Here is a 23,504-nt window from a genome sequence, read left to right as displayed (position 1 = left end):
GGCTTTTCATTTCATGTTTATCATCAGTGCTTTGATACAGAACATTCTGTAATGATTAGTGACATGTCGATACCAATGGATATTTTTCAAACATCAAGTGCCAATATTTTTTGGTAAATACTGATTTTTACCAAACAAAAGAACTAAACATAAGTTTTAGGAGATGATTAATACCATCAGCGTAATTCACACAAATTATAAAAATGACAACACTTAAAATCATGCACATTATTTCATCATTTCATAAAACTTTTAAAACTTCTACAAACTTTCCCAATGTAAAAAGATTCCTCGAAAATGTCATAGTAACATTAAGCTACAAAAGTCACTCTGGAAATGTAGGGAGTTATTTTTCCAATTTTAGCTCTAAGAATTTTTAAAATTTGTTAAAAAATATATAGTGAGGAGTGTGTTGAGAGAGGTGGAGAAATAGGAACTTCCAGTTGATGGATTCAACAAATCTGAAAATACTTCAGTAATACAGAGGAAAAACTTCAAGAGCAAGAATATATTATAAATAAAAAGTCTTTTAGCCAGATGAACAGATGAGCAGCTCTTTCATCAATTGCACCCACGGATGAGAGGTCTTCTTGAAGGATGGTTGTTTATAGAATCTTCTGTAAGATAGAGTTGGCTACATCCAGTGATTCATCTTTTACTAAAACAATATCATAAGAGTCCATGTACTTTTCTAAGAGCTCATCCACCTAATCAACAATCAAAAAAAATCACAGAAATTAACATGCAGGGAGGAGAAGTAAATAATCTCAGTATAAATCTCACTATCACATCAAATCTTTTGGGTAAAATGTAGTAACTTAATTTGTTTTCATAAAAGCTTTGATATGAAGAAATACTTAAAAAATTTTTTTAATTCATTGATATAGAAAGTTTCCATACAGTGGCTTTTCTTCCAAAATGATTTCTCTCTAGCCCAGTGGTTCTCAACTGGGGAGAGAGTGCCCAAGGAATATTTGGCAATATCTAGAGACTTTTTGGAAAAGGCAATGGCACCCCACTCCAGTACTCTTGCCTGGAAAATCCCATGGACGGAGAAGCCTGGTAGGCTGCAGTCCAGGGGGTAGCAAAGAGCTTGGACATGACTGAGCGACTTCACTTTCACTTTTCACTTCCACGCATTGGAGGAGGAAATGGCAACCCACTCCAGTGTTCTTGCCTGGAGAATCCCAGGGATGGGGGAGCCTGGTGGGCTGCCATCTATGGGGTCGCAGAGTCGGACATGACTGAAGTGACTTAGCAGCAGCAGAGACATTTTTTATTCTCCTGGTTAGGGAATGATACCAGTTTCCAGTGGGGAAAGGCCAGAGATGCCTCACTGAGAAGGTATATTCTCCCTCCCCACCAAGACCTACAGAATGCATATGTGCATGTCAAGTCCTTTAATCATCATCAAAGTAAAGGGGTAAAGAGCAACTGAAATGTCCTTAAGATAACTACTTTCTCAGGTACCTGTGCTAACAACTTTCTACAAGTTTCATCCTAGTTTTTTCCTTAGAATTAAATGACAGATCTGCATACTTACTCTATCATTTAGATACCCAATTTTCAGGATGTGTTCCACGTTGGCTACTCCATCTGCCATTTTTAAGTCCCCTTGGGAGTCTCCCAGGAGAATTATGTTGCTATTGTTTTTTAGTTGATTGAAATATTCTGTATTCTTCAAAGAACCATCATGTTTGTTAAACACATGAATTAGTTCTCCTTTAAATCCTTTGAGCAGCCCCTGTTAAAAATATAAATCCTTTGAAAGAATAGCTTCTGCAAGTTCTACTTTTTGTATTTTCACTTTCATGGTAGGTAAGAAGGGCTCTGAGAAGTTAGTGACTTTCTAGAGACCACTTTAAATGTTAAACACAATGTGCCCAAAACCCAGTTTTTACTTTTCAGTTGTTTCCTACCCAAACGGTTTCATTTTAGGTTTATCATAATATATTGTCTTTCTTAGAACTCATTCAATAACATCAGTTCTAATTCACTTTTTCTCTATCTATAGATATTAAATGTTCAGAATTGCTGCATTAAATTTGAAGTTTTACTACTTATTAGACTGCAGCTTCAGGAACAAAGTTTAAGAAGGGTATATTACTTTTAAAATATGGACACAGACATAACCGTGGAGAGATAAGTCCCATAGAAGGCCCACCAACTTGGCCTAATTTAACGAATATATAATACACTAAAGAGTAAATTAAAATGTATTTATGTGATTAAAATATTTTCTGATATTAAAATTATAAAGAATGATTTGATAATCTTACATTGTCATCAAAATCCATGAAGTTGGACACTACTTTGACATTTGGGTAATATACACCAGCTTGACGGATAACCTCCTCCAGCACATCACCGATACCAGCCGAAAATATGAACACAGGAATACCGTATTGTTGTAGCTTATCAAAGAAATTCTCATATCCTTCCCTGTGAGATGGAGGTGGGAATTGAGTGTTAAAGAGCAAGATATATCTCCTTTTCACCTAGACGTTAAAAAAGTGAAATAGTTCTACTTGGTTCTATGGCTCATTTATATTCTCATTTCAAAATACTACCCAAGAGGGCTGTTATTGATGTCTATGATGATACTAATACAAGTTTTTCAATCTGGTTAACTTTTTATCCTACTTTCAATAAATTCTAAGTACAAATTAGATGATTTTAGACTTGCTTGGAATATGGACATAAATCTACAGTTCACTATGTATACCATTTAACAGCAAATAGATGAACCACACCTTGAAAAACCCACAAACGGTGAGCTAGAAGACCTCCTGCTTGTCATCTTGTTCATCTATTCCCTATTATAGGAAAAGCAGAGTGGCAGGAACTCAGCTGTATTCTCTTTACATCTGGCATCTCTCGTACCTAAGATCTGGCAGCTACAGGTAATGTCTTGATCTTAAAATCAAAACTTATTTCACTCTTAGTGGACTATAGAATTAAGCTGCCTACAAAGGAATACTTACTAGCTGTCCTCACACTCTTTATGACAATTTAATGCTTTTTTCCTTAGAAGCAGATCACCTTAAAAATGTAGTATCATCAAAAAAAAGAGAAAAAAATAGCATCATCATATTTGCCTATCGAGTTTAAAAATTTTAAGTGGTAAAGAGTAGTGAAATTAGCTTAAAAATGTTTATATTATTCATGATTACAAATGTTTTTATTATCTGCTAAAATAGTAGTTTTCAAGGGAGTCTGAGAATTCAGAAAACAGATCATGTAACAGAAGCAATTATAAGCTTAAAATCCTTTTCAAGTTGATCTATAAACTTTCCTTTCATAATCATGTCTTTCAAAAGTATTTTGCTAAAATATTTCAAAATGATTTTGGTTTCATAAATTTTTTAGTCTTGAAATGATCTGTTATTCTAAACTCCTTATCTCACCAAGTGGCATATTTTGGATATGTTTTTATATATAACATTGTTATAGATTTTCTTAATTAAAAAACACATGTGAATAAATATATGACAGTAGTTCAAGTCTGTAGAAAATTAACAACAAAACATCTGAGAAACTTACTTGAGCATAATATCAGATTCTTCCACAATTTCTTTAAGTTTGGCTTTCGGTAAAGCCTGTTCAACAAGCAAACTATGTGATTTAGTATACCTGGAAAGTATAAAGAGAATGTCAAATTATCAAAGAAAAGGAGAATATCAATTAAGGCAAATTAAGACTATTATTGGATCATCAAAAAAGCAAGAGAGTTTCAGAAAAACATCTATTTCTGCTTTATTGACTATGCCAAAGCCTTTGACTGTGTTGATCACAATAAACTGTGGAAAATTCTGAGAGACATGGGAATACCAGACCACCGACCTGCCTCTTGAAAACCTATATGCAGCTCAGGAAGCAACAGTTAGAAATGAACATGGAACAACAGACTGGTTCCAAATAGGAAAAGGAGTACGTCAAGGCTGTATATTGTCACCCTGCTTATTTAACTTATATGCAGAGTACATCATGAGAAATGCTGGGCTGGAAGAAGCACAAGTTGGAATCAAGATTGCCAGGAGAAATATCAGATATGCAGATGATACCACCCTTATAACAGAAAGAGCCTCTTGATGAAAGTGAAAGAGGAGAGTGAAAAAGTTGGCTAAAGCTCAACATTCAGAAAACTTCTGGTCCCATCACTTCATGGGAAACAGATGGGGAAACAGTGGAAACAGTGGCTGACTTTATTTTTGGGGGCTCCAAAATCACTGCAGATGGTGATTGCAGCCATGAAATTAAAAGACGATGCTTACTCCTTGGGAGGAAAGTTATGACCAACCTAGACAGCATATTAAAAAGCAGAGATATTACTTTGTCAACAAATGTCCATCTAGTCAAGTCTATGGATGTGAAAGTTGGACTATAAGGAAAGCTGAGAGCCGAAGAATTGATGCTTTTGAACTGTGGTGTTGGAGAAGACTCCTGAGAGTCCCTTGGACTGCAAGGAGATCCAACCAGTACATCCTAAAGGAGATCAGTCCTGGGTGTTCACTGGAAGGACTGATGTTAAAGCTGAAACTCCATTACTTTGGCCACCTGATATGAAGAGCTGATTCATTTGAAAAAACCCTGATGCTGGGAAGGGTTGAGGGCAGGAGAAGAAGGGGACGACAGAGGATAAGATGGTTGAATGGCATCACCAACTTGATGGACATGAGTTTGGGTAAACTCCAGGAGTTGGTGATGTACAGGGAGGCCTGGCATGCTGCGGTTCATGGGGTTGCAGAGTTGGACACGACTGAGTGACTGAACTGAACTGAAGACTATTATCTTTATTAAAAATGTTCTTCCGCATGCGAAAATAAGTACTTTATTCATTGTAATTTTGAATTTAAATTTTAGAGATTTAAGTTCATCACTAATGAATATATATCCCATGTGTCTCAAAATGTGATATGCATGTTCTTATCATATTTCCCAGTTCTCAAACTGGTTTAGTTTTAATATGTTAATTAGATATTGAAAGGATACTAGTTGTAAATCTTTCTTTAGTCTACAGAGAAGAACTGAATTGAAGCTAGGAAGGCATAATCATTTCTCTGACGGCAGTAAGAATGAATAGCAAATGAATGAAAAAATAGCATTTTTTTCCCACCTGTTTGTGATCTAAATTTTTATGAGTAGCCTAAATTGCCTAGTGAGAAAGAGAAAATTCTTGCCATGGAAAGTTTTACATATAGGTGCTCTGTAATTATATAAAACCACCTATAATTACAGCATCTCAGTATAATAAGCCTTCAGAAGCTCTCTAGCTGATATCTAAAAATCCATCTATAATATTCCCAGGTGACCCTCTTCTCTGCATCAGCTCCCATCTTTTTAGCGAGCTCATTCTCACAAGGAAGCTTATACCATTGCTAGGAAAGTCTAATTGCTGAATAGTCCTTTCTTTCATCATGTTGAAATAAGTTGGTATAAGCCTTCCAAGGCTAGATTCAATTCTTTTTGTGGACAGGCAAGTAAAGTAAGTCTAATCTCTTTTCAGTGCTTCATACCATAGACACTGATTAAGTGTGCAAGGTATTCAGGTTAGGTAATGAGATTATGAAGACCAGTAACATCATTCCTGTTCTCTTAAGACTCCAAAACCATAAGTTGCCTCTCAAATCAAAGCATCATCTCTATTCCTTGAAATCTTCCTCAAATGGGGTGGCTTAGTGGACTCCTATGACACAGACTAAGTTTGTCAACATTTCTTTTAATAGCATTCTCCCCGGACTCAACACAATGCTTTCGCTGTGATTTGCTTGGAATGCTGCAATTTCAATTAATATGACCAACATCAGAGGCACATTTCTCAGTAACTATGTCACCTGCTGGCTCCAACTGAGTTCAGAGTTAACTTGAATCCTAATTCTTTTTCTTTGCACATTCAGCCACATATACTTAAAAAAATCATTGTTAATTTAATGCTTGAGGATATGATTTTAAATTTATTCCCACTGATCTTCATCTTAAAACAAATTCTAGATTGCTGTAGTGCTTAGAGAATCAGAGTTCATGCTGTCATATTTAATCACTGCTCTAACTCACTGGCTAATTTATGAATCTATTTATGTACAGTACAGGGGGAAAATAAACCATTAATTGTAACTGTAATGCTGTTTTATATTTTTAACGCTCCCATCACCCAATGCACACTTACCATTCTACTATATAAGGGTACTTCTCTTCTATAGTAAGAACAGGATCAACTTCAATAGCATAATATTTTTCCTTAAGTTGCAGTAACTAGAAATAAGTAAATAATTTAATCATGAAGATTACAGAGTTGTCATTAAGCTGCTTAGTCTAACAGAAAACAAAACAATGTAAACAAGTGTTTTCCGCACACTGCTTTATATGGTGAAGATCCTGCCTAGCCAATGCATATATCCACTGAAGTGATCTCTGTTGATCTTTCAGTTCAGTTCAGTCGCTCAGTCGTGTCCAACTCTTTGCGACCCCATGAATCCTTAGTTTACATGTAACTAAATGGCAACCCACTCCAGTACTCTTGCCTGGAAAATCCTACGGACAGAGGAGCGTGGTAGGCTACAGTCCATGGAGTCGGAAAGAGTCGGACATGACTGAGCAACTTCACTTTCGCTTTCAAACCATATCTACAAGAAGTTACCTTACTTTCAGGTCAGTAATTCAGTGACCTGAAATAATCAAATTATCACTACAAAAAAATATTTTTTTCTCCTATGAAGGTATAAATTTGATTCATATTTGGAGTCTTATTTGTTAAAACAGACATAGGTAGATACCTACTCAAGGAAAACAGAGAACTGAGGCAGTTTCCTATCAATTTAAGGGAACAAAATACATAAAACCACAGTACTTTTTTCTTTTTTTGCTTGCAAGGCTTGTGGATCTTAGTTCCCTGACCAGGGACTAAAGCTGTGCTCCTTCCATTGGAAGCACAGAATCCTAACCATTGGACCACCAGGGAATTTCCATCACAATATTTTTGTTTTAATTCTCCAGTTAATGTAAGGAATCAGACTCTTTTGGTAATCAGTTTAAAAGTTTCTCATGAAAGTTTTATTATTAAAAAGTTATTATTGATTTTTTTATTAAAATAAGTTGGGAGCATATAATCCATACAATAAGCCTAAGATCTATTGAGTGTTTACTCTGTGCCAGATATGGCTATAAGAACTTTTGCATCTATTCTTATTTGTGTAAATGAACCTGAAAAAATTCTCAGAGAAAAGGGTAATGATGTCTTTGAGTAACCCTGGATTACAGTTAGACTTTACCTTTTCTCGACATTCATCTGTGATTAGCTTACAGTTGTCAATGACATCTAAGGAAAGAAAGCAAACTAGGCATTAAAAAAATACTCTGAACTATATGTAATATCCAGGGATAAACCATAATGGAAAACAACTAAAAAGAATATATATATGTGTATAACTGAGTACTTTGCTGTAGAGAAGTAATTAACATAACACTGTAAATCAACTGTACTTCAATTAAAAGATAAAAAAAGAAAAGAAATACTCTGATTGATGCTACCAGTAATATAAATAACTTACTATTGTTAACTTAAATGTCAGGTCAAGAAGCATGATCATTACAACTTCTGGTCTTAGTGTTATAATTCACATGGCATTCCTAGAAAATCTAATGATTTTAAAATCTAAAGCTTAGATCTAAAGCTTTTTCCCGACTAAGTAATTTGGGATTACTTAGTTAGAAATTTTCCAGAGAAAAATTATTGGGCCAAAGGGTGTAATTTTTAGTGGTTTTTAAAATAAATTTATCAATGATTTCTCAAATTACACATGTTCCAACAGTAAGTAAGAGAGGGCTAATATCTCTGGTTGCAGGTTAAGGAGTATTATTTTAAAAATTCACTTCCAAGTATGGAAAACAAAAAAGGTATATTATTCCAGCAATACATTTTAAGTTGCTATTTATTTAGTAACTCACTCTTTAACTTATCAATGACACAAAAATTTAGTAACATTCCTAGAAAACAAAGTATTTGATAAATCTGTTTCTTTAGGCTACTTCAAAGTTTAAATTCATTTAAATATTTCCTGAATAAGTAGACCACATTTGGAGAGAAAATTTCAGAAGTCTTCATTCCTCTTGCAACCAAAACTGTACAGGAAAATAGCCATTTATGTAACATGGGGAAGACAAATCCTCAAAATATAATAAAAAAAGAAGGCCCCTCTCACTTTCAATGTCCATAAAGAAGAAAAAATCACAAGCAATCTCAGATAACACAGGTTAAAAAAGGAACTTAATGATTACTTTTGTGACTCTATTTATGAATGCCACACTTACTATGACATGATGGGCATCTTTTCCCTTTGTAGGAAAATCGACTCAGTGTCATATCAAAGTCTGTTATTATCTGTAAGAAAAGGGGAAAAGGCATTATGAAATCACAGCCACCAAGGCCAGACACTTAATGCACATTTTCTAGATGAATGACACTCCTCCAGAGTGTTCTGTCCCTGCCCTCCACTGGAGGTTATTCTGTCTACACTGAGTAAAGTAGTTCATATGTCAAGTCTTGAGAATTTCCTTAACTACAGGGTGAAGTTACCTTAAGTAACTTACCTTAAGAACTTACCTTAAGTACCCCAGGGCAGTCACCAAATAAAATCTGACTAATCAGTATAGGAATTTGAAACTGCAGGTAATATGGTTACTATTTCCGATAGCAATAAAACATTGCATAATTTCAACCTACTTGGTCAATGTACAAAAGTGCAGTGGAAATAAACTATGGCATGCTTCTAGTTATTGAAACTGTACATTCTTGATTTAATTTGTCTATTTAAATAAACTAAACCAATGAATGAATGAATGATACACAGCAGTAGTTTACCAGCTCTTGAAACTTAGGAGACTGGGCTAAATATTTTTTTCAGAAATGTTTAAAAAAAGGAACAAGTTTTTAGTGAATATCCAAATTATTTAACTTACATGTAAAACATTCCTTTAAAAAAAGAATTAGAAAAATTAGCTATCTCTTAATAGTTACACATTACTTTGACTACTATGATTTATTATATTAAAAGAATACCTTGAAACTGTCCACATTTTAAAGATTATTCATATTGTTAATAAGATTATTCATATTGTTAATCAATTTACTTAAGATGGTTTAATACTTAATGCATAGCACTAGTTAGCTGAGCACTTAATATTAAAGAAAAACAAATTATTTCAAGGTTATTAACTTTTGTTTGTTTCCAGCGGGGTATTCTGCATATTTTAGACCAATTCCAGATACATCTCTTAGATTTTACATTCCAAAAGGACAGGGAAAGCTTGTCTATCTTAGCTTTCTTTATTCAGATTGTAGCAAGACATAAAATCAATGAGTCTGCTAGAACAGGAAAAATAGAGGTTTAATGCCAAAGGCTTCTAGATAATGATTCACCTGAAGTTTAGCAGCTCCTCCTTTGATAAGACCACAGATAATTTCTTCTACTCTTGTAGGGTTCTTGATGTGAACTGAACTTTTCTGAATTTCCGGCATCTAAGAATCAAATAAATGAATTAACCATTTTAAATTTCTTTTTCCCCAGGTTTCTTTGATACCAAGCAGAGTAATATAAAAAGCTTATATTATTTAAAGATGTAAAAGTGTTGAGGCATTATTTTACAAAAGCAAACCACCATAACAAATTGCCATTTATCTAGCCAAAAAATTTTAAAGCACATCAGTTATTTCCATCTAGAAGATTAAGACAAAACTACATTTGAAATACATTATCAGAAAATGCAATTTTTCTAATTATAAAAGTCATGCATGTTCACAACAGAAAAAAACAGAAGTATAAAAAAGAAAAATTGCCTATAATTCTACTCCCCAAAGCTAAACAAGTAAGCGTTTTAATGTTTTCCATTGTTTTCATTTCTATGATTGCAACATGCATGTATATGCACATAGTTTATCTCATTCACATTATATACTTTTGCATCTGGCTTTCTGAAATTAATATCAATGTATTTAATCTGAAAGACTGCTTCAAGATCTTTACTCCTTTATTGTACTATACCCCCCAAAACTTCATTGTTCTTGACATAAATTTTACAATGAATTTATTCCAAATTAAGATTACTACTAAATATTAGACCACCTGGGCTGAGGCTGCTACTTAGGCTGGTTTATGCAGGCTTTAGTTTTGCTCAACAGTTAACATTATGTATATAGCTTATTTTTTCTACCATGTCACAGAGAGAATATAACTGATCAGAGTAAAATTAGTACCAGCATGGTGCTCTTATAGCACAAAAAGACTGGGGGGAGGAAACTATGAATCATTTAATAGTCAGCTCCAAGTATAAAAAGACAATAACTGAACCTCAAATTAAGATTCTACAGTGGCTTATATCCAGTATACTTTATTTTATATTCTATTATTATATGTGTGCTATTTCCAATATTAACATATTTTATGTGTGTTATGGACAGTTATGAAAAATTCCCCAGGCCTTGTATCTCTGCTATAAGAGAATCTGACCAGGTAAATCTATTAGGTTCCATGATGTCCCTACATAATGGACAAAATCAGAAAATCAGAAAAAAGTTAACATGTCTTCCTGAGATTGGAGGATGAATACAGAAGTAGACAGAAAACAGAAGTAGGAACATTAAATTTTTCTTCATGAATGAAAGCCCTGAATTTATAATACACGTAATTTCAAAAAGCCATATTTAAATAGGGTAGGAGGGTAACCTGCAATACAATTAACCTCCATACAGTGATCCTTTTAACTTAAATGGACTTTAAAGTGTTTCAAAAGAATAAAGGTTATTTAAAGCATCTAAATAAATGCAAGGAGATCAAACCAGTCAATCCTAAAGGAAATCTGTCCTGAATATTCATTGGAAGGACTGATGCTGACGCTGATACTCCAAAATTTTGGCCACCGGATGTGAAAAACTGACTCCTTGGAAAATACCCTGATCCTGGGAAAGACCGAAGGAAGGAGGAGAAGGGGACAACAGAGGATGAAATGGTTAGACGGCATCACCGACTCGATGGACATGAGTCTGAGCAAGCTCCAGGAGTTGGTGATGGACAGGGAAGCCTGGTGTGCTTCAGTCCATGGGGTTGCAAACAGTAGGACACGACTGAGCGACTGAACTGAACTGAAATAAATCACTTTATTTTATTGTGATTTTTTTAAACAGATGAGAAAAATCAATAGACACTTGCTCCTATATTCCTTTTTTTCATTCATTAACACCCATTCGTTTTATAAATACTTACCATGTGTCTACTTTGTGTCAGACATAAGAAACTAGGGATATGATACTCATACTGTTTTCCTGTTGGATTTTAGGAATTACTGCTGTCACTTCTGATGCTCCCTTACAAACACCTTAGCAAGTAAATTGATCCCCTAATCAAATTCTGCTCTTAGAGCTGCCTTAACTGGAAGATGCATAATAAACAGCATATGCTTTATTCAATAACTAACTCATTACTGAAAGCAACAGAGGGTATATGTCACTCTATTTTCACCAAAAAAATGAGAAATTTTGTTTCAATGTGTCCATACTAAGGAAGATGTCCTGCCTCAAGGAAATCACATCGTACAATACATTTGATTCTAAAAAGCCATATTTAAACAGGACTTCTAATTAGGCTGGTTTCTACTAGGCTATCAACTATTAGATTGGTTTATTTTACAGTGAAAATAAAGAGAACCAGTGGCTAGAGGAGTTCATATGCCTGCTTCTGTACAACATATAACCATTCATTTTCAGATAAATGAGTAGTGAATACCCAAACAGTACCACAGTGAAATAAGAGTGATGAAGACAGATGAAAGGGCAGCTATTGTTTCCAGAGAACACAAGAGGGTGGAGGACACAGGTGTAAGAAATATAAAAATTATGTTTGCCTTGGATTATACAGTAAAACACCATATCTCCCCTTTTCCCAGTACACATATAATATTACTGAAGTATATGATGAATACTTCTCAAAAACTTGAGACATTAGACATTTTACTCAAATATTTTAGATTACAGCCTAAGAAATAGAATTTACTATATGAAATGTATCAATGAATATCAGAACATTATGAAGCAGACTACAGGAGTATGCACTTAATCACATGTCACATATTTCTCAAATCCCTCCCTCATAGTCCTCTTGGACACAATACACCCACCTGTTTGGTGGTACATAAAATAATGATACTTGAAATTTGAAGGGCAAGTTATTTTAAATTGTTTGAAAACTTCCCAGTTTGATTATAATACAATGCTATGAAAAATAAATAAGGGACTAAAAATTTCTATCATTTATGAGCAAAAGAAAACAAATTCATTTTATAAGGTCATAATGTAAAATGCTGGGGAAGGAGCAAAGCTTTCCTGACAAGAATCAGGCTATTCTGGCTGATGAGAGCCTAAGCTGAATCAATGCTAACGATAACGAAGGAAAACCTAAAATATACTTATTCTGGCTAATCTTAAATATACTGTACTTGTACAGATGAAATGAACTCCTGATTATTAGTCTACTTCCATATTCAGAAGGTATGATTTCTAAAGAAATTGATATCAAAGTTATACAGTTTTGTTCACAGTATTTGTGAACAAATAATGTGATTATTTGATACTATCTGATTATTTGATACTATCTGGCTACACTGAGACAATATACTGCCTGGTAGTCACAAAACTGTCCTAATGATGTCTACCTGTGTATTTCTAAACATAGCTCACATAAAAATGAGTTTGAATTACTTAAGAATCTCTGTCTGATGCTCTCAGTGAAGATATTTTTCCTTTGTTTTCCAATGGTCAAATATGGTACAAACAGAAGTCTTTATTACGGGTACAAAGGAGTGGGCAGTACAATTTTTGTGTGATGACATAAAAAGTATATATTTTTAAAGCCACCCATGCAGACTGGTACATTTATTCACTCATGCACCTAGATGATTCTTGCTTTATTTTGAAGATTAAGCACTGCAAAAGTTGACTGACAGCCGTCTCTCCTGCCTACCACATATCTGGCCTGTCTCCACATTACAGTAGTGTAGGCAAATTCTTTCCTTCATTTACCATATATAGTCATTAAGTGTAAGGCACTCTGTTAAGCATCCCTGTAAGAGATAACAGAAGTTTGAGTAAGATATACATCTTATACTCAAATTCATCTTCTCTAACATGGATTGTAATACAAATAATCCAAATAATAAAAACATTGTCAAGATGTCCATATACAATATAAGAGAAAAAGAAGAAACTAAGATTACTTCTGCTGGGGTCAAAGGAGGGAGACCCATGGAGCTGGGCTTCTGGAGAGAAGCAGGATTTGGGTGTGCTGAGACTGGGGAGGAGTCAAAGTATAGGGTCTAATGTGGGAAAAGGATAAATAGCTCTGTTTTTCTAGAACTTGAGGGTACAGTTGGCAACTTAAAAAGATGTTATCAATTTTTTAGAAGAGCACACCAAAGGTAAAAATTATATAAATTCAGACTATAATAAAAATTATTTAAACATGTATCATCTCGAAAGGCTTGTTTTCCTTCCACAGTGCTTTTGTAAGTTAACTACATTGCTGTGCTGTGCTTAGCCTCTCAGCTGTGTTCCACTCTGCGACCCCATGGACTGTAGCCCGCCAAGCTCCTCTGTCCATGGGGATTCTCCAGGCAAGAATACTGGAGTGGGTTGCCATGCCCTCCTCCAGGGGATCTTCCCAAACCAGGATCGAACCCAGGTCTCCCACATTGCAGGTGGATTCTTTACCAGCTGAGCTACCAGGGAAGCCCCAACTACATTGCAACTTGCTTCTAAAGGAGACAGATAGTAGAAGGTCCTAGCATCCTGGTAACAACAAATTACATGGTAGGATTTTTTATATCACTTGTATTCATTTTTGTAAAACAAAAAAAAATCAACTCAAGCAAGAAAATGAGTTTAGACTGACTTAATTCAGAGATATTTATGCTCAGTATCAATAAATCAAATGCCAATCATGCAATGGATACAAAGATCATGTTCAAGTATTAGACTGAACCATATAAAACTGCCAACATTGGACTGTTATTTCATGTATTAAAGAACCAGCAATTTCATATGCTTCATCCTAAGAGCTCTAAGTACACTGCTGACAAGCTTAATCAGCACTCTGAATAAATTTTAACCTCCCATCACACATTGGATGAGGAAAGTTAAATGAAACAAGAGATTTACTAATATTGACACAAAGCTGCTTGCATGCTAAGTTCTGGTTTATAGGTTTGACCCAGAAAAAGAAAATTAGAAAGAAAAAGCATAAAAAAATAGGGAAAAGGAAGAACAATAAGAACAGAAAGAAAATAAGAAAGAGATCATCGGGCAGCTGTCCTCTTTAAAAGAGAGAAAGAAATAGTGATTTTTAAAATTTTGTGACTGAAGAAGGATGGACATAATTTCACCCACATTTACAAATAAATCCTACTTACATAAAACACTAACATACTATAGAAGATTAACATTCACTGAGTGCTTACCATGTGCTTTTAAGTACTTTATATATACTTTTTCATTAAATATGTATAAGGACATGTCAATTATAAGGTAAATAAGGTCTGAGTATATAATGTATAACATGGTGATTATTATTATATAATTGAAATTTGCCCCATAACTCAAATAGTCTCTAAAAAAAAAAGGTAGGTTTGTGAAGTCATGGATATGGTAACTAAAGGGGGTAAACTTTCACAATGTATATGCATATCAAATAATCACATTGGATACTTTAAATATCATAATTTTATTGGTTAATTACATCTTAATAAAGCTGGGAAAAGATATGAATAAGGACAACAGGAGGCTGGTGGTTTCATGCGTATTTCTTAAAGATGAGATGGTTGCCTGCATTCAAGGGTGTCACTCAGGCTAATAAGGACTGAGTTAAGATCTGAAGCCAGTTCTGAAGCCAAAGCCTATATTTTCCCTACCTCATCCTAATGTCTATAATGCAATGAAAGCTACTGCTGTTCAAAAAGTTTTAAAAAATTAGTTAAATGGTTAGTTAAATTAGTTAAAATTTTAATTCAGAGGCCTAAGATGAAAGATCTCATGTTGTATGATATAACTGTGGTGTTACTGAGCAAGGAAAATTTAGCATGAAAAGAAATGGGGTAATCATTTTATCTGCTGAAAAACATTTTAGTGCACATATTTCAAGCAAAAAAAAATTCCAAGGAAATTCAGTTCAACAAGTACTTGAAATTCTGTTGTGTGTCTAGCATTGTGAAGAAAGATTTGTGTAAAGTTACAGTCCCATAATTAATTATCTGGTTAAAGACAGAGGTAAAAGTGGTGCAGATTCACCATTAATAAATGGAACTGGAAATATTCGAATACCCACCATTTTCACATGTACAGCAGAATCTTGATTAAGCATTTCTTGATTATCCAATCTTCTGGATTTTCCCAGGTGATGTCACAGTAAAAGAGAGAGAAAAGAGGTACACGTGACACACAGACATTTCAGGCTCTCCCTGTATGTTAACACACTTTTGGTTTGACAGAAATACTAAGTTATTGAAGTCAGCTTTTTTCTTTCCTAAGCAGCTCAGCAAAGATTTTACTCTATTTCACAAACTTTTGGACTAAAAATTGTGTATGGAGAACTTGCAGCTCTCCTATAAGAACTCATATGGTTTAATAAGATTTGAATAGTTAAAGTGAAGTATATATTTGGGAAAAAATGTTCTATTGCGTGAGTACTTTATCAACATCTTCTCTACATGTAAGGATGAAGTTTTTGGGAAAATTATGCATTATTAATCCTGAATCAGTGAAGAAATATACAAACAGAATGTAAGGAGAAACATAATCCACAAAAGTCAAATTTATTCTTCAACTTTCTCATATCAAAATCTTTAATTTTGTGAAATGCTGTGACTAAGATTTGACTTGTGTTTGAATCTAGCATAGTGTCTGGCACAAAACAGGTAAGTGATAGTGTTTAACTGAATGATCATTTAAGGGTTTTAGATAAGACATCTTATTATACTAAGTTTCATTTTTGCAGTATAAATCTTAAGAAGATTATTTTTGTTCCTCAATGACTCTATTTTCACTTTATTCTAGATAAGCAAAATTTCATAATGAAAGCATTGCTTAAAAAGGGTAAGTTAGCTGAGGAAAAAACTGACTTTTTCTTAGACTCTGGTAACAGAAGTTGAACATTAGATGAATGTTTTTTATAATTAAAATGTGTGTAGCAGATATAAAAAAAATTATCAAATTCTAAAACCCACCCCCTATTCCATTTAAAGTACATAAAACTGGGAAATATCTTCCCTGAAAAAGTATTTCCCACCCCTCTCAGAAGGGCTGCTAGTAGGTCGATGATCTTATAATTGATGGCATCTTAGAGTTGATAAACAATATTTAAATAGTAGGATACCTCCATTTTTTCACATGTGAAAAATATTGTCATTGAAATTACCTGGCAAGTGTTTCTTCATTTATGGAATCCAAGATATAAACTATGAAATGCTTATGGCTTTTGTTCAATGTTTAATATCTGAAAAGGGTTTCTAGATTTCTCAGAAGGCACTATTTAAATAAAACCATTTTATTAGCTTGAAAAAGAGGAAGGAGAATGTGAAAAAGTCACAATGAAGCTTATAAAAAAAATCACATATTCTGACACATTTGAAAAACCTAAAAGAGAACAATTCAAGCAGTGAAGAATACATTTTACTATCTGGGCATCTAAAATCTTTTGTGATGTGTTCTCCAGCAGACCCAATTCCTCTCCACTCTCCATCCTCAACTATGGCTCTTTTTGGAGCTTTCATTCATGTTCAGTAGAAAAGGAAAGGGGGAAAAAAAAAAGCCAGTGTTAATAGGTAAAAGAGTTAATCATCTTTCTCGTGATCTCTTCATTAATTTTATTTAAACAAAATACAATGTAAACAAAGAGTGATCAGAAATTTGATCTGATAATAAATAAAGGCCAACTTTAGGACTAAGCAAACCTAAACAGCTTACTAGATACTACACAAATTTCAAATGACAATATTTCATTCTTCCTAGTCCTCAATGGCCGGAGAAGGCAATGGCACCCCACTCCAGTCCTCTTGCCTGGAAAATCCCATGGATGGAGGAGCCTGGTGGGCTGCAGTCCATAGGGTCGCTAAGAGTCGGACACAACTGAGTGACTTCACTTTCACTTTTCACTTTCATACATTGGAGAAGGAAATGGCAACCCACTCCAGTGTTCTTGCCTGGAGAATCCCAGGGACCAGGGAGCCTGGTAGGCTGCCCTCTATGGGGCCACACAGAGTCGGACACGACTGAAGTGGCTTAGCAGCAGCCTTCAATGGCAATCTGACCAGAATTTATCCTTATTCAAAGATAATCTCACACAAGTGATACTACAGTCCTAATAGAAAAATCACTATCATTACAGAAGTGTACAGACTAAGGTATAAATGTCAGCATTCTGGCAGTATTCTAAGAACGACACTGAAAATTAGGGCAGAGTATTTTTAAACCAATAGGCTTGTAAACCTATACTTGGTATATAAAGTTCTGGCTTACTTTGCCAGCAGTCATCTGTTGCAGATGCTTCAAGAGAAGAGCTGCTGAAAAAAACAAATCGAGTGCAGAAGACTTGTTCAAAAATAGAAAATATTACCCTTGAACTATGAACTCCTAAGGAAGTTGTGAAGTTTCAAAGTATTTGGAATCTTTAAATACTGACTGGAGAATGTGGAAACTGGAAAAATAATTACTTTGTGTTCTTTTGCTGTGAGTTTAAGGTCTCTACTGTAACAGTGTTCGTTACAAGGAATATGTAGGACAAGGCTAAAGGCTGAAGCGAGAGGTAAGAACTTCACTTGACTAGCGTAAACTTGAGAACTGACAAGTTTTAGCTATTGTGGTATTTCATTCTGAGATGATTATCTTTACCCCTTGAAGTTATTTATAAATCAATGACTGAAAATTTCTATATCAAGTGAAAAATCTGCCTTGCCTTTATACAGTTTTAAAGTATCTATCTGAATGCAAATTGAATACTTTTAAAGGCCCTCTAGACTGTCTTACAGGAAAGTGAAAAAATATTAAGATTTATTGATATTATTAGCTTAAAAAGCTGTGATTCTGCTTTAAATTTGATACTTTCAGAAACATTTAAACTATACAATAAAGTAATGAAATTTTGAATGATAAACTGTATACTACTTATATAAGAAAAGGTATGTATTACTACAGTATGGACAGGGTATCAGCAACAGTCCTAAAAATCTGACTGCATACCTCTGGCAACATACATTACTTGTCCTAAGCTTGGGTTTTTAATAATGACACTTAGGGTGATCAGAACATGGAAAATCAAACTATAAATTCATTATTTGTAAAACATTATAAAATCAATTTCTTGGGGGGCATTTAAAGAATTCTCCCTAATTAGATTTTCAAGGCAGCAGTAAAAAAATAGCAACAACAAAAAGTACCAACTGGAAAGTGAAACTGTCTCTTGATACAAACAGAAAACAAAAATGAAACTGAATAGCAAAAGGTGGGAGAGTAAAAGAAGGTGATAGAAGAAAACAGGTTTCAACGGTTCGTTATTTAAAAATTGGAAATTGATACCAATTTTCTTAAATAGCAAAACGTGGCTTCTCAGAATTTCATAGATACTTATGAAAACACAATTTCAGAGCTTAGAGTTTATTCATCTATCCTCCACACCTCCTCTGCCCTACTACCTAATAGTGATTTTCAAGATACGAAAACCAAGGCACAGGGAAAATAGATAATTTATACTGATTACCCTCAGAAAACTCTTGAGTTACTCTGTCCTTGGATTTGTCCTACAACAACAGCATCGGTAGTAAACAATATCCAGAGATGTGGGGCTTGGATACAGGCTGCCAATAAAAACCAAGTAAACTGCCTTTAAGAAATGGTCTGCTGCACTAGCTAACTATAAAAAATAAGGCAATTCAATTATTTAAATCTCAGTTAACGACAACATTCTAGGCTGTTACAGTAATACATATGTTTGAATCGATGGTAATGTATATGTTTGAATCTTAATTTTCATCATACAGTATGTTGTAATCCTTACAGACAGTAATCCAGCTTTTATCAATTTATAAAACATATCTAATATAAAGCCATTCCATGATATCCTGGATAAAGCTTATAGGCTCAAAATAAAAATTAATTATCTTTATTATTAGCAAGAATAAAAAGTTCCTAATCCTAGGTACACAAATCATGTGGCCATCAGCAAAACTGAGTCACACAACAACTAAATGAACAGCAAAACTGGATTTTTTCTTCCCCCTGAAAAGAGATTTCTGAGGGTACGTAGCTTTTTCTTAACATCGACATGTGAAACAAGAAGCTCTTAAAATTAGATCCTGCAAATTAGAATTTCTGAGGCCCAAGATACTGCAAAGTTCTCCATATTCATATCTTTGCAAACTATAAAGAAGTTTTATGTTACACTGGATCATTCTATTTTAATTTACTTAATTTGGATTTTTAAATGCCTAAAATTTCAACAAGATACAGAATCAAATTAAGAATCAGATGAAGTTCAACAAGAGAAACTCACTGTTTATATGAACTGTAGACACTTACCCTGAAAGTAACCGGACAAGCTACAGCAGCAAAAGAAAATTCTTCCTGTCTGAGGAGTACTAATATAGCACAAGGTGCAGCCGAGGGCGGTCCCCGAAGCCTTGGCTAATAAGCTCTATGCAAAATCAGTCTTGTGACGCATTACTACACAGTGCTTTATTATGCTCTGGGTGACAGGCTTGCTGCTGCACTAGTCACCAGTCAGTCTACAGAACAGGATGAAATAAAATAATGCGGCAGCTAAGAAAGAGAAGGTAAGTCTGTACTGTTAGAGCACTGCCAATGTGCTCTGCAAAGAAAAGAGGAACCTCAACAGCTTTAACACTTGAAAACACCCTCTTCCTCATTATGTGATTCAACTGTCAGCCCACTTGGAGTATGTGTACTTCTCGGTACGAATATTATATTTTAATGCAAAGTGAACAAGATGAGGTCCTGTTTGCCAGGGCTGGGGGAGGGGAGAGCGGGGAGCTATTGCTCAACAGGTACAGAGTTTCAATTTGGAAGATGAAAAGTGCCTTGGAGATGGATGGCAGCAGTGGTGGTGGTTTCATAACAGTGTCAGTACTCTTAATGCCGCTGAACTGTACACTTAAAAACAGTTAAAATGGTAAACTCTGTCACGTGTATTTTACAGTTTTAAAACGATTAGCTCATGTAAGACATGTGAAAAAGAATATTTGCATTAAAGTGTGGTAAGTTGTTAACAATCTTCATTGCAGGGTAGTGGGATTTAAAGTGATTTTTATGTTTTTCTTCACATTTTCCTACACTGTAAATTTCAACAAGACCATGCACGGATCATCTAAAAATTCTGAACAGAATGAAAATTAATTTTTATGGTTAAAAAATTTAAAAAGCTCCTTTCCTGCTGGAAATGAAAGCAAACCGTTGTAAAGATAAATATTTTTAACCTTTAAAGAGAAATCAGTCTTGTTTTTAACCTGAGTCGTAGGATTAAATATGCTAATACCATGTGGCAGGGCCTGATAGATAAGTTACGTTACTGGCTCTGGGAAGCTTTATCATTAGGAACAGGGCTATGCTACACTCATGTAAATAAATTTGTATACTAGCCTTTTCTCATCTATACTCAAAGCAAACTGAACCAACATAACATTTCAGTAATCAAACTTTGTGAAATAGCACTCTATACTACAAATGATACGAAAAAATTTTAAAGTTGTTTTCAAAAAAGGCCACTAACAAATTACCCAAACTTGATATCTACCAAATGTTAAAAATTTGACATTGCTATCTTATTTTAATACGATGAGAAGATTGACAACATAATATTCCTCTTAGAGGAAAATCTTTTAGGTTCTCGTAATGGAAGCTCAGGACTTCCCTGGTGGCTCAGTGGCAGAGAACCCACCTGCCAATGCAGGAGACACAGGTTTGATCCCTGGGTTGGGGAGATCCCCTGGAGAAGGAAATGGCAACCCAGGCCAGTATTCTTATCTGGGAAATCCCATGGACGGAGGAGCCTAGTGGGATACAGTCCAAGTGGTTTGGTTGCAGGAGTCAGACACGACTTAAGCAACTAAACAACAACAATGGAGGCTTAAGGGCAACTAGTTGATCCATTTTGAAAACGCCTCTGTACTGTGTATGAATGTGTTGACTAAACTGTCCTTTAATATATTAAAATGGTTAGCACTGACAAGAATTTTAAAGATACATTTTTAAAAGATCACTCCAAATGCATCATCGCCAAAGGGAAAGTGAAGTGAAGTCCCTCAGTCGTGTCCGACTCTCTGCGACCCCATGGACTATAGCCCACCAGGCTCCTCCATCCATGGGATTTTCTAGGCAAGAATACTGGAGTGGGTTGCCATTTCCTTCTGCAAATCATCTTCAAGGAAAACAACAAAATATGGTGGAGTTGGAGTTCCACAACCTTTTAGGAGGGGAATTTAGAAATACTATTAAAAGCTTTAGAAATACACATTCCCTTTGAACAGACCAACTTTATGTCCTAAGGACTTTACCCTAAGGAAACAGGGTAGTGCATGAAGATTTAGTTGTAAGGATGTATATGGCAGAGTTGCTTTATAACACTGGGAAACTGTAAACACCCTAAATGCCCAGTATCTAAATGTTTATTGATACAAGGGAGGTGAATAAATTGTGGCATACACATAAAAATTATATAGTTCTCAAAGACGATTTACTATAAATAGTTACAATCTACTGTATGTTTACTGAGTGCCAGACACTTTTAAGCACTTGACGTACCTCGTCTCATCTCATCTCATAACCCAAGAAGGTGTGTGCTACTATTATTCTCATAGCTGGCAAATGGCAGAAATGGATTCAAACTCAGGTTTCTGTGACTTCAGAATCCATGCCTGTAAATCAATATACAGTACTGCTCTGTGAGATCAATATTTACAGGTAAACTGAGATATACATGACCTATTATCCAGTGAAAGGACTTATGAGAGTATCAATAGCCAGAGTCCAACTTTGGGGGAAAATCTTTAAATAAGCACAGGAAAATCTGAAGTTGAACACAAAAGACAGTATCAGTAATGGGAGTAAAGGGCCATTTTTATTTTCTCAGCTTTATAAAATAAATGAGTTCCTTGGGGAAAAATGGCTTATTAAAATGTTACAGTAGTTGAACCAATCACGTCCATAATCAGAAAAGAAAGTTTAAAATAAAAATCATATGGTGGATTATTTTGAAGAATATTTCTAAAGCAGAGAATTCAGCCAGTTGACCCTAAAACAAAGCAAAATACAGCATGAGAACCAAGATGGCTAGTTTCTTCTCAAGAGGGGTACTTTGGTTTCTAAGGGAGAGAGCCTTTGACTGTGTGGATCACAATAAACTGGAAAATTCTGAGAGAGATGGGAATACCAGACTACCTGACTCCTCCTGAGAAACCTATATGCAAGTCAGGAAGCAACAGTTAGAACTGGACATGGAACAACAGACTGGTTTTAAATAGGAAAAGGAATACGTCAAAGCTGTATATTGTCACCCTGCTTATTTAACTTATATGCAGAATACATCATGAGAAACGCTGGGCTGGAAGAAGCACAAGCTGGAGTCAAGATTGCCAGCAGAAATATCAATAACCTCAGATATGCAGATGACACCACCCTTATGGCAGAAAGTGAAGAGGAGCTAAAAAGCCTCTTGATGAAAGTGAAAGAGGAGAGTGAAAAAGTTGGCTTAAAGCTCAACATTCAGAAAAAGAAGATCATGGCATCTGGTCCCATCACTTCATGAGAAATAGATGGGGAAACAGTGGAAACAGCATCAAACTTTATTTTTTGGGGCTCCAAAATCACTGCAGATGGTGACTGCAGCCACGAAATTAAAAGACTCTTACTCCTTGGAAGAAAAGTTATGACCAACCTAGATAGCATATTGAAAAGCAGAGATATTACTTTGCCAACAAAGGTCTGTCTGGTCAGTTCAGTTCAGTTGCTCAGTCATGTCCGACTCTTTGCGACCCCATGAATCGCAGCACGCCAGGCCTCCCTGTCCATCACCATCAACTGGAGTTCACTCAGACTCACGTCCATTGAGTCCGTGATGCCATCCAGCCATCTCATCCTCTGTTGTCCCCTTCTCCTCCTGCCCCCAATCCCTCCCAGCATCAGAGTCTTTTCCAATGAGTCAACTCTTCGCAGGAGGTGGCCAAAGTACTGGAGCTTCAGCTTTACCATCATTCCTTCCAAAGAAATCCCAGGGCTGATCTCCTTCAGAATGGACTGATTGGATCTCCTTGCAGTCCAAGGGACTCTCAAGAGTCTTCTCCAACACCACAGTTCAAAAGCATCAATTCTTCGGCGATCAGCCTTCTTCACAGTCCAACTCTCACATCCATACATGACCACAGGAAAAACCATAGCCTTGACTAGATGGACCTTAGTCGGCAAA

At 35.1% G+C, this 23,504-nt stretch overlaps 1 protein-coding gene across 11 annotated transcripts in view; it reads right to left on the bottom strand.

Moving 5' to 3' along the window:
* Window positions 1–23,504, bottom strand: part of NT5C3A (5'-nucleotidase, cytosolic IIIA) — a 43,346-nt gene continuing 19,842 nt past the window's right edge. For 2 of the 11 annotated variants that reach the window (XM_060414776.1, XM_060414777.1), the window contains 10 exons: window positions 15,363–15,417; window positions 13,067–13,107; window positions 9,416–9,514; window positions 8,308–8,377; window positions 7,269–7,315; window positions 6,167–6,252; window positions 3,544–3,633; window positions 2,280–2,442; window positions 1,544–1,744; window positions 1–707 (listed from right to left, as the gene is read on the bottom strand). In XM_060414776.1, the coding sequence (XP_060270759.1) occupies window positions 606–707; window positions 1,544–1,744; window positions 2,280–2,442; window positions 3,544–3,633; window positions 6,167–6,252; window positions 7,269–7,315; window positions 8,308–8,377; window positions 9,416–9,514; window positions 13,067–13,069 (861 nt within the window). In that variant the 5' untranslated portion in view covers window positions 13,070–13,107; window positions 15,363–15,417 and the 3' untranslated portion in view covers window positions 1–605. Of the gene's footprint in view, window positions 708–1,543; window positions 1,745–2,279; window positions 2,443–3,543; window positions 3,634–6,166; window positions 6,253–7,268; window positions 7,316–8,307; window positions 8,378–9,415; window positions 9,515–13,066; window positions 13,108–15,362; window positions 15,418–18,788; window positions 18,886–19,606; window positions 19,643–21,844; window positions 21,958–23,504 lie in introns of those variants that run through there. The other 9 variants (XM_004007914.6, XM_042249206.2, XM_042249208.1 and 6 more) reach the window with 8 other exon arrangements.

This window comes from Ovis aries, chromosome 4 (assembly GCF_016772045.2).
Source record: "Ovis aries strain OAR_USU_Benz2616 breed Rambouillet chromosome 4, ARS-UI_Ramb_v3.0, whole genome shotgun sequence".
NCBI lineage: Eukaryota > Metazoa > Chordata > Mammalia > Artiodactyla > Bovidae > Ovis > Ovis aries.
This window is presented reverse-complemented; position numbering and strand designations above follow the sequence as displayed.